Source organism: Muntiacus reevesi, chromosome 5 (assembly GCF_963930625.1).
Source record: "Muntiacus reevesi chromosome 5, mMunRee1.1, whole genome shotgun sequence".
NCBI lineage: Eukaryota > Metazoa > Chordata > Mammalia > Artiodactyla > Cervidae > Muntiacus > Muntiacus reevesi.
This window is the reverse complement of record NC_089253.1, coordinates 41,800,656-41,810,762: the sequence shown is the minus strand read 5'-3', so window position 1 is coordinate 41,810,762 and position 10,107 is coordinate 41,800,656. Positions and strand designations below refer to the sequence as shown.

Below are 10,107 nucleotides of genomic sequence, written 5' to 3'. Positions count from 1 at the left end.
TTGTTCATGGGATTCAGGTTGTTCCCAGTTGGGAGTACAGACATTGTTGTGTGTGTCTGTTGGTGGACGTGTGCCCAGGGGTGGTGTTGGCGTGTCACACAGAAGTGCATGTTCGTGGACTCTGTGAGAATCTGCCAAACCGTTTTCTAAGGTGGCCCCACCAACTGCCTTTCCCCTCAGTAGTGTGAGTTCTGGTGTCACCACTTCCAACCCTAGCATTGGTGATATCAGACTTTTTATTTATTTAATAAAAGAACTATTTATTTATTATTATTTTTGGCCACGTGGCACAGCTTGTGGGATCTTGGTTCCTCAACCCGGGACTGAACCCGGGCCCTCAACAGTGAGGAAGCTTTACCAGCTTCCCAGGTAGCTCAAGTCAATTCCTGGGTCGGGAAGATTCCCCTGGAGAAGGGATTGGCTCCCCTGGAGGCTCTCAGATGGTATAAGAATCTGCCTGCAATGCAGGAGACCTGGGTTCAATCTCTAGGTTGGGAGGATACCCTGGAGAAGGGCATAGCAACCCACTCCAGTACTCTTGCCTGGAGAATCCCCTTGGACGGAGAAGCCTGGCGGGCCACAGTCCATGCGGCTGCAAAGAGTCGGACAGGACTGAGCACACATGCGCCTCTGCAGTGAGAGTGTGGAACCCTAGCCACTGGACCACCAGCGAATTCCTCATATGAGACTTTTTAGTTTCAGGCTTCTGATGGATGACTGTGGAACCTCATTTCCCTGCTGGGTGATGATGCTGGGTGCTCAATAAATGTTTGCTGAATGGATTCCCAAATGGGCTGTGGAGCAGGGGAGTGGCAGGAAGAGGTGGACCCACACTCCTCACCTGAGGATCACAGTCCTGGCTGCCACGCTGGCCCAGAAGCTGCTCCTCTGTTCACACTCTGGTCACTCGTACCTGGGGCACAGTCAACGCCGGGCTAAGGCAATCAGGCTCAAGGCTCTCCAGTGGATAAAGAATGAAAATCACCTGGTTCCCAAAAAGAGCTCCGCAGATGGGGTGCTGGCAGGTGCCCCCTCCCCATGCCCACTGATACACACAGCAGGGCAGAGCCATCTTTCCCCACTCCCAGGAGCTATCCAGAGGCCAGGCCCAGCCAGGAGCACTGTCTCCCTGGGCCCCTGCCCTCTGACTGAGTAGGGTGCACTCCTAACAGTTGTTGAAGGCTGGGTCAGACCCTTGCCAAAGGTGTGTGAGGTCCTGTGGCTGAAACTGGCTTGTCACCCAGGTTGGCTCAATCACCTTTCCCAGCATCCCTCGAGTGGGACCCTGTGACAGGTCACTGGAGAGATAAACAGAGGCAATGGGGCCACTACCTGTCTTGGCCCAGGAAGACTTCCCTGGCCTCTGAGATTTCCCCTTCTGCAGTGACCTTGAATTTTTGTTAATTTATTCATTCATCTGGCTATGCCACACGACACACCAGACCTTAGTTTTCCAACCAGCAATCAAACCCATGCCCCTGGCAATGAAAGTGCAGGGTCTTACCCACTGAACAGCCAGGGAAGTCCCTCCACAGCGATTCTGAAAGCCATGAACTGAGGATGGTGGGGCCACAAGATGGAAGGAGTTTGAGCCCAGAAGTCCCTCCTAAAGAAGCACAGCCCACTGATCAGATAGATCTCATTATGAACCTTATGTGGACAAGAAATAAACTTCCATTATATTTGAATCTATACATTTTGAGTTTCTTACATTAGTCCTTCACCCTGGGGCTTCCCTTGTAGCTCAGTCGGTCAAGAGTCTGCCTGCAGTGCAGGAGACTCAGGTTCAATCCCTGAGTCAGGAAGATCCCCTGGAGAAGGAAATGACAACCCACTCCAGTATGCTTGCCTGGAGAATCCTTCACCCTAACTAATAGGTACAACTAGTACATATTTTTGTTGTTCATTTGCCAAGTCATGTCTGACTCTTCATGACCCCATGTACTGCAGGCTTCCCTGTCCATCACCATCCCAGAGTTTGCCCAAGTTCACATCCATTGAATCTGTGATGCCAGTTCAATTATCTCATCCTCTGTCACCCTCTTCTTCTGCCTTCAATCTTTCTCTGCTTCAGGGTCTTTTTCAATGAGTTGATTCTTCCCATCAGGTGGCCAAAGTATTGGAAGCTTCAGCTTCAGCATCAGTCCTTCCAAAGATTATCGAGGGTTGATTTCCTTTAAGATTGACTGGTTTTGGAGAAGGAAATGGCAACCTATTCCAGTGTTCTTGCCTGGAGAATCTCAGGGACGGGGAACCTGATGGGCTGCATCTATAGGGTCGCACAGAGTCGGATACAACTGAAGCGACTTAGCAGCAGCAGTGATTATATGTTTACAAAAATGGCATCAACATGTTGTATGTAAAAATCTATTAAGTTTTTAATAAACATTTATTATGGAGTATTTGAAAAAAAAAAAAAAAGATTGACTGGTTTGATCTCCTTGCTTTGCCTGCAGGCCTGTTTGGTTGACCAGGCTGGCAGTTTCCATGCCTCAATCCCACCCCGCAAAGTGAGGTCAGCTGCACACACCACAGGCTGAGTAGAAATGCTTTCCCTAAAGAAAGTGAAAGTGAAAGTCGCTCAGTCGTGTCCGACTCTTTGCGACCCCATGGACTATACAGCCTGTGGAATTCTCCAGGCCAGAATACTGGAGTGGGTAGCCTTTCCCTTCTCCAGGGGATCTTCCCAACCCAGGGATCAAATCAGGTCTCTCGTATTGCAGGCAGATTCTTTACTAGCTGAGCCACAAGGGAAGCCACCCCTAAAGAAAATGCTTTCTTTTCTTACACCTGGAGCGGGAACAGATGAGCAGCAGACAGGACCACGTGTCCCCAGGCTCCAGCTGCTCTGGGCCCCTCCAGGCTGTCCCCCTGCCTCTGACTTCATAAAGAAGTCACACGCCACCAGATAAAAACTGAATATCTCAACCTCCCACCAAAACCCACTCACCTTTTCCCCTTTGGGGCTGGGGCTGGCCTCAGGCAACCCCACCTCACTCACTCCATTAGTCCTCTTCTCTCATCCCTTCAGCCACTTCAGCCTGCATATCTGCCATCTTAAAAAAAAAAACAAAAAACCAACACCAAGGCTTCCCTGGTGGCTCAGTGGTAAAGAATTCGCCTGCCAATCCAGGAGACATGGGTTCCATCCCTGGTCTGGGAAGATCCCACATGCCATGGCACAGCTAAGCCCGTGTGCCGCAACTACTGAGCCTGAGCTCGAGAACCCAGGAGCTGCAACTACTGAGCCCACGTGTCCTAGAGCCCACGATCTCCAACAAGAGAAGTCACCACAATGAGAAGCCTTGGCGCTGCAACTAGAGAAAAGCCCAAGCAGCAACGAAGACCCAGCACATCTAAAAATAAAATAATTAATTTAGTTAAATTATTTTCAAAAACAAAACCAAATCTGTTCCTCTGTCCTCATTCTGAGCCTCTGCCCTCTCCCATCTCCACTGCATGGTTCTGAGTGTTGCTTCCATTCACCTCTGAGTTTCTCACCTCCAGCTTTCCCCGTCTCATCAAGCACCACCAGTCCACCAAGGCATTTGACAGCTGACCTCTTCTCCTCCCAGACGCCCCTGGGTGGGCACCAGAGAGGCTCCCAGGGGCCCTTGGGCTCGCTGTTCTTCAGTCTCCTTTGGTGGGCCACCCCAGTCCTCCCCTCTCCCCGACTCTCGAGGTTCACACACCTGTCTTTAGCTCCCTACATCCAAGTGCCCACCCCATGCCTCTCCTCAGCGGCCTCACAGGCACCCCAAACTCATCACAGCCAAACTTGAGATCTAACTAAGATCTCTACTGATCTTACCTGAGATCCCTCTTCTATGTCCCCATGTCCCCACCCAAAGAAACCCAAGAGTCCTTGAAGATCCCCTCCCTCCATCAGCACTCGAGTCTACTCCCAACCCAGGCCTCCAGACTGCCCGCAGCACTCCATGCCTCCTGCCCACCTCACCAAGCCGCTGCTCCCGGAAGACACACGTCTGCCTCGTACGCATAGCTCCAGGGTCTGCTCAGTCAGTGCCTGCTCACCAGCCAGCCTTCACGGCCCCCACCACACCACCTGCCTCTGCCCCCACCACCCTGCCTCATGTTCTTTAAGGCAAGTGGCCCAAGTTCTAGTTTCCCAGACTCATTTCTGTTACGTGTCCCTTTGCAGCAACCCAGAGTGAATAGAATGGTCCACATCAGAGCCAAGCAGAAGCCATTCAGAGAAGGAGAGGAAGCTGCCCAGGGTCAGATAGCATCATGAGACAGGCTGTCCCCCGGCATGACCAGCTCCAGCTGGCTCAGGCTCTCTGCCACTCTGACCGGCCTTCTTCCATTGACACCCCTGACCCTGCGCTGGCAGAACCATGGCCTCCCGTACGCTCCCCCTCTTCAGTCAGCTGCTGCCCAGCCCCCCGGGGCTCCGGGTCCCAGCTCAGCGTCAGGAAGGAGGTGGCAGAAGAGAAGGAGGCCACAAACCCTGGACAAAAACCGGGACAGACATGAGCGCTCCCTTTTATTATTATTTTATTAATAAATTTAAGAACAGCTCTATGGTCTCTCTTCCCCCCAGAGCAACTAAAACAAACTAAAAGGGGGTGTGGCCTGGGGGGCAGAGGGCGCTAGGAGTCATAATCCTCTTCTTCCTCTGCGTCAGGTGCTGAGGGGCCCGGGGGTGCTGGGGGCAGAGGCAGAGTCGAGGTGAAGGGCATGAAGGGTGTCGGGGCGCTGCAGGGGATAAAGCAGGAAAGAGAGATCAGGCTACTCTCTGGTGCCCATCCCCCACTCAACCCCACCTGGGCATCCCCAGAGCCCACCTCCCTCTGTACCAACAGGGAGCAAGCCCAGAGAAGGGAAGGACCTAGGGCAGGTCACACAGCCCCACCTAGTAGAAGGGGACTTTCTGAGAGCACAGCCCCCAGCCTTGAACTCCTTCTTAGTTCCTCCCCTTCCATCCCCCAAATATGCCAAGACCAACAGAACAAGTGGCCAGGGAGGCCAGGAGGGCCAGACAGGTCAGTCTTGGGGTCAGTGGGCCCCCTCTTAGTGCCACGAGCTGCTTACCTCTGAAAGTGGGCAGGGGGGTGGCTGGCCTGGGGCGGAACCTGTGGTGTCTCCTCTTCTCCGTCACTGTCTGTATCCTCAGACTCATCCTGAGAACAAGGCAGGAATCAGAGACTAGAAGGGCATGGGCCCATCACTTGAAAGCAGGGACAGGAGGCTGACCTCAGTAACCCCAATTTACAAAGAAACCAATACAAAGGTCACAGGTGAGGGACCAGGCCCCCAGCCAGCTTGTCCTGGCCTGGTGTAGGGCTGCCCTGTCCGCCCTGTGGGGCAGAAGCCTAGGGCCTCACTCACCTCCTGCTCGGAGTCTGTCCCTGACAGCTTCTTGTCCTTGCCTTTGCTTCCCATCCCACCGTTCTTCCGGCCACTGCTGCCTGGCTTCCGGCCCCTTCAGGAAGGTACAGTACATCTGCCCACAGGTCTCCCCAATCCTTTGCCACCCCCAGCCATTCCTAAGTCCAGGGGCCTTGGCCTTCCCCACCTGGACACTGGACCCCAGCTCCCTACCTGCGGGGACCCTTGTCTCCATCCATGTGGTTGTCTTCTCCATCCCCCTGCATGTCAGGCACAGATGCCACCAGGTCCTTCAAGAAGTCAAACTGCTGCTCCAGCTCAATGCACTGCTTCCTGGAAGACGTGGGAAGGGGATGGCACTCAGATGGGGCCCAGACATCTGGGTCCTCAGCAGGGGACAGTACGGACTCTGTGGATGTCAGGGGACTGGAACCTGGAAAACTTCCACCCCAACCCTCCCCGTTGGCCAGAACATCCTAACCCTCCTCCTCAAATCCACAAATTTCCCAGCAGCCTGCCACTTCCTTATCAGGGCACAGCCTCCCCCAGGCGTGTGAACTCCTGGAGGAAGACCCCAACCGGGCCCTCTAGGATCGGAGCCACTCACAGGTGGGATGTGGTCATGGTCTTAGCGTTTCGGGACTGGGTCACTTGGCAAGCTTTCTTCAACAGTGACTCCAAGAAAAGCTCGAGCGCCCGAGCTGAGAAGGGTCAAGGAGAACGCGGGGTGGTGGCCCAGTCCACAAAAAGCGACCCCAGGGCTGCCGGGCTCCCCCACACCCGCATCCCGACAGCTCCCGACAGGATACAGATGATGACAGGCACGGCCGCCGCCACCTTCCCAATCTCTTCATCCGTCTGCATGATCTTCTTGATTCGCGCCTGGGGAGGGGGCAGACAGCTCGGACCCCGTCGCCTCCATCCCGGAAAGAGTGCTTAAGCCAGGCAGAGAGAGGGAACATCCATCCCGGGAGAAAGGGGGCGGGGGGCACCCACGCTAGAAGGGCACGGAAGAGGGCGGGGCGTATGGGCCCCCGAACACCGCGATGCGCCCGCCTCCCTAGCCGGGCCTGGGCCGGAGCCTCTCGAGAGCCCGGCCCATTCCTCCGGGGCCCGGTCACGTACTCACCGGCGGGAACCGCGCGTTGTACTTCTTTTTCTTGCTCGGCATCTCGAGGCCTCTCCCGCCGCGCCGGGCCCAGCGCCGCCGCCCGCAGCCTCCCGGCACCCGGGCCTGCTCGTAGCCCGTCCGCCGCGGTTCCCCCGGCTCCTGGTGCTGCCGGCTCCGCCCCCTCCGCTCCCCACAGGGTCCTAGCACCGCCGGTCAGGACTCCGCCCGCAGGGCCCGAGCGCCCTCCCCTTTAGAGCCTCCCGGGCAGTGCGCGTCCGTCCAGGACAGAACCGCCACTCCCGCCCGCCCCCAAGACCTGAAGAGCGAACGTTAGCTCCGCCCCCCGCAGGCCCGCCCCTCTTCGCCTTCCCCGATGGCCCCGCCCCATGGCCCCGCCCCCTCCCGGCCCCGCCCTGTGTGCGTTTGTCTATAAAGTTGTTGTTGAGGCGCCGGGGCATTAAGATGGCGGCGGCGGCGGCAGCCGTGGCGGGGGCGGGGCGCGGCGGTGGCGGCGGCGCAGAGCCCCGGCAGGAACGGAGCCGGGCCCGGGGCTGGGCGGGCGCCGAGCGCAGCGAAGGCCGGAGGTGACGCTGGGGTTAAAGGGAGGGGGCAGGGCAGGGTCGCAGCTCGGGCCGTGGGCACTAATGGCGGCGGGCGCGGCCGGGGGGGGGCGGGGCAGGCCCTTCTGCAGCCTCTATGCAGCCTGGGTTCGAGTCCAGGCACCGCCCCGTTGGTCTCGGATCGGACACTGCCGTTTCTCGCCTCAGTGCCCTCGTCTTTAAGTGGGCTGGGTAACGCTCGCCCGGAGGCCTGGCCCCATGGGCCCTGCCTCGGTGCTGCGAAGACGTGTGCTTTGCCTCCCTCCATTAAATCCCAGCACCCGGGAGAGCGGCCAGGCTCTGGCAGGGCCAGGAGGCGTAGCTGGGCTGGCGGTTCCCATATTTGAATTCCCATTTCGGCCCTGTCACTCACTGAAGGTGTGACCTGCAGTGAGGCTCTTCTCTCTGAGCTTCGGTTTCCCCGTTTGTAGGTCAGGGAGAGCAGTGATAACCCTAACTACATTTATATAGCTTTTGTTCCACCTCAGGCGGTTAATTCTGCACAACTGCTTGAGGCAGTAACAAATTGTTATCCATCGTGGAGATGCGGCAGCGGAGGCTCGGGCCCACACCGTTCAAGTTCAGTTCAGTGCCTGGCACCCCCTAGGACCCAGCAAGTTGAGTCTGTCCCGGCCCTGCCCTGATTCGGTACTCTCCCACAGGATGGAACCAGGTGAGGAGCTGGAGGAAGAGGACTCTCCAGGCGGTCGTGAAGATGGCTTCACTGCTGAGCACCTGGCTGCGGAGGCCATGGCAGCCGACATGGACCCCTGGCTGGTGTTTGATGCCCGCACGACACCTGCCACAGAGCTGGATGCCTGGTTGGCCAAGTACCCGCCATCCCAAGTTACCCGCTATGGGGACCCTGGCTCACCCAACTCTGAGCCCGTGGGCTGGATTGCAGCGTACGGGCAGGGCTACATCCCCAACTCGGGTGATGTGCAGGGCCTGCAGGCCGCCTGGGAAGCTCTGCAGACCAGCGGGCGGCCCATAACGCCTGGTACCCTGCGCCAGCTGGCCATCACCCACCAGGTGCTGTCTGGCAAATGGCTAATACACCTGGCACCTGGCTTCAAGCTGGACCACGCCTGGGCTGGCATTGCTCGGGCCGTGGTCGAGGGCCGGCTGCAGGTGGCCAAGGTGAGCCCACGGGCCAAGGAGGGAGGGCGGCAGGTCATCTGTGTTTATACGGACGACTTCACGGACCGCTTGGGTGTTCTGGAGGCAGATGCAGCCATCCGTGCGGCAGGTGTGAAGTGTCTGCTTACCTACAAGCCTGATGTCTACACCTACCTGGGCATCTACCGGGCCAACCGCTGGCACCTCTGCCCCACTCTCTATGAGAGCCGTTTCCAGCTGGGGGGCAGTGCCCGTGGCTCCCGTGTGCTGGACCGTGCCAACAATGTGGAACTGACCTAATAGGGCCACATGAGGGAGACAGCCCTTGCCCCCGCTGCTGGGGCTGGAGCCTCCGTCTGTCTTCCCCCTCCTTGTCCCACGGAGGCCGAGCCTCTCCAGCTCTGAGGACTGGGTCACTCGGGAACTGCCTGCATCTTTGATCCCTTTGAACCTCTGTCCTGTGTTGGGGGTGACTTCAGTCCCTGCTGGCTGGAGGCAATGGCTCCCTGAGGGCCGGACCCTCAGCCTCTCTTAGCTGCTGCCTCCCCTTGGTCATCCAGAACCACAGGCGGGGTGCAGACGCCAGCAGGAGAACCTTCCTTGGCCACCGTCATCCCTGGCTGCACCTCCCCCTCCTCCTGCATCCTCCCCTTCTCCTCCTCTTTCACAAGAGAAAAAACTAGTGCTTCCAGTCCCTTTCCTCGGGGCCTTCACAGTGCAGGGGGCAGAGGTCCTGTGGGCCTGAGCATTTCATTTTGTTGGGAGAGAGTGGGTAATTGTTCCCACTCCACCTCCAGCAGAGAGAGGGCATGCCAGGGCCAAGGACACAGGGCCTGTCCCTGCCACCTCATAGCCCGCACCACCTTCTTCCTTTCTTTGGCTCCCTTGTCACACGCGTACTCCTGGCATTTCAATAAACCCAGCCTGGGTCTGTGTCTTGAGTGTTTTTTACAATACTATGTTGGTGGTTACCTGCATTGGTTGGTGGAGAGAGGCAGGGCCAGGAGAGACTGCCCCCTCTGTCCTGATTGCCCTCAACGACCAAGCTGGGAATGTCTCTGAGAGCCTCTTCAAAGTCAGTCCTGTCTCACCTCCATCCCAAGAAATCAGAATCAGTTGTTCGGTGATTTCCCATAAATTCAAGGACTTGGCCCAGTAAAGTCTGAGGGACTACTACTAGCCCACAGGGTGTGTTTGTGCCAGTTAGAGAAAGGTACTTCCTTGGTTCTGCCCTGCTTCTCCACCAGGCACATGGTCCGGTGAGTAGAGGGTGGGTTGGGTTTTGACCCACTTGGCTGAAATATCCTTGTGCAGTGACCCTTTCCTGTTAGAGAAAGGTACCTCCTTGCTCCTGCCCTGCTTCTCCACCAGGGCACATGGTCCAGTGGGTAGAGGCTAAATTGGGTTTCAGCCTGCTTGGCTGAAATATACTTGTGCAGTGAAATATCGTGCAGTACACAGCCTTAAAAAGCCTTCTAAGTTCTCCTGTTTATACTCGCTTCCTACCACCTAGACCATCAGAAGCCACCAATCTGTTTACAAAGCTCTTCCATATGGACTATTTAATTCTCACAACCCATCAGAAGATTTTGGCTCAATTTATGGTCAAGAAAATAGAGACCAAGAGGGGAAGAGAGTTAGCTGAGTCATGGGCAGAGAGAGTTAAAAGACTTGTGCCCCAGGAACCTTCCTGGTGGTCCAGTGGTTAAGACTCCACCCTCCAATATAGGGGACATGGGTTCAATCCCTGGTCGGGAAGCTTAAGATCCAGTGTGTCATGGGGCAACTAAGCCCACGCACCTCAACTAGAGAACCCACGTGGCACATCTAAGATCCAGCCAACACAACTAAAAATAAGTAAATATTTTTTAAAAAGTTACCCTAGTCCTCACCAGGCTGATGGGGGTCTCCAGCCTCACCTAGAGT

At 56.7% G+C, this 10,107-nt stretch overlaps 2 protein-coding genes across 2 annotated transcripts; one reads left to right on the top strand and one right to left on the bottom strand.

Annotated features, from left to right (window-relative positions):
* Positions 1 to 4,501: 4,501 nt before the first annotated feature.
* Positions 4,502 to 6,683, bottom strand: DRAP1 (DR1 associated protein 1). The gene is made up of 7 exons (XM_065936556.1): positions 6,482 to 6,683; positions 6,162 to 6,234; positions 5,960 to 6,053; positions 5,566 to 5,685; positions 5,353 to 5,446; positions 5,056 to 5,144; positions 4,502 to 4,719 (listed from the first exon to the last, which is right to left on the bottom strand). The coding sequence occupies exons 1-7, from the start codon at positions 6,521 to 6,523 to the stop codon at positions 4,614 to 4,616; spliced, it is 618 nt and encodes a 205-aa protein (XP_065792628.1). The 5' UTR covers positions 6,524 to 6,683; the 3' UTR covers positions 4,502 to 4,613.
* Positions 6,684 to 6,916: 233 nt separating this feature from the next.
* C5H11orf68 (chromosome 5 C11orf68 homolog) lies at positions 6,917 to 9,116 on the top strand. The gene is made up of 2 exons (XM_065936555.1): positions 6,917 to 7,047; positions 7,725 to 9,116. Exons 1-2 carry the CDS (start codon positions 6,926 to 6,928, stop codon positions 8,479 to 8,481), a joined length of 879 nt encoding a protein of 292 aa, XP_065792627.1. The 5' UTR covers positions 6,917 to 6,925; the 3' UTR covers positions 8,482 to 9,116.
* Positions 9,117 to 10,107: the final 991 nt, after the last annotated feature.

Excerpts from the sequence above, each read along its gene's own strand:
- C5H11orf68 (XM_065936555.1), top strand. The coding sequence starts at position 6,926 with ATGGCGGCGGCGGCGGCAGCCGTGGCGGGGGCGGGGCGCGGCGGTGGC. Across the intron at positions 7,048-7,724 it reads GAGCGCAGCGAAGGCCGGAG|GATGGAACCAGGTGAGGAGC; the intron begins GTGACGCTGGGG and ends ACTCTCCCACAG.
- DRAP1 (XM_065936556.1), bottom strand. The coding sequence starts at position 6,523 with ATGCCGAGCAAGAAAAAGAAGTACAACGCGCGGTTCCCGCCG. Across the intron at positions 6,054-6,161 it reads GGCCGTGCCTGTCATCATCT|CTCGGGCGCTCGAGCTTTTC; the intron begins GTATCCTGTCGG and ends GACCCTTCTCAG. Across the intron at positions 5,145-5,352 it reads GGACAGACTCCGAGCAGGAG|GATGAGTCTGAGGATACAGA; the intron begins GTGAGTGAGGCC and ends CCTTGTTCTCAG.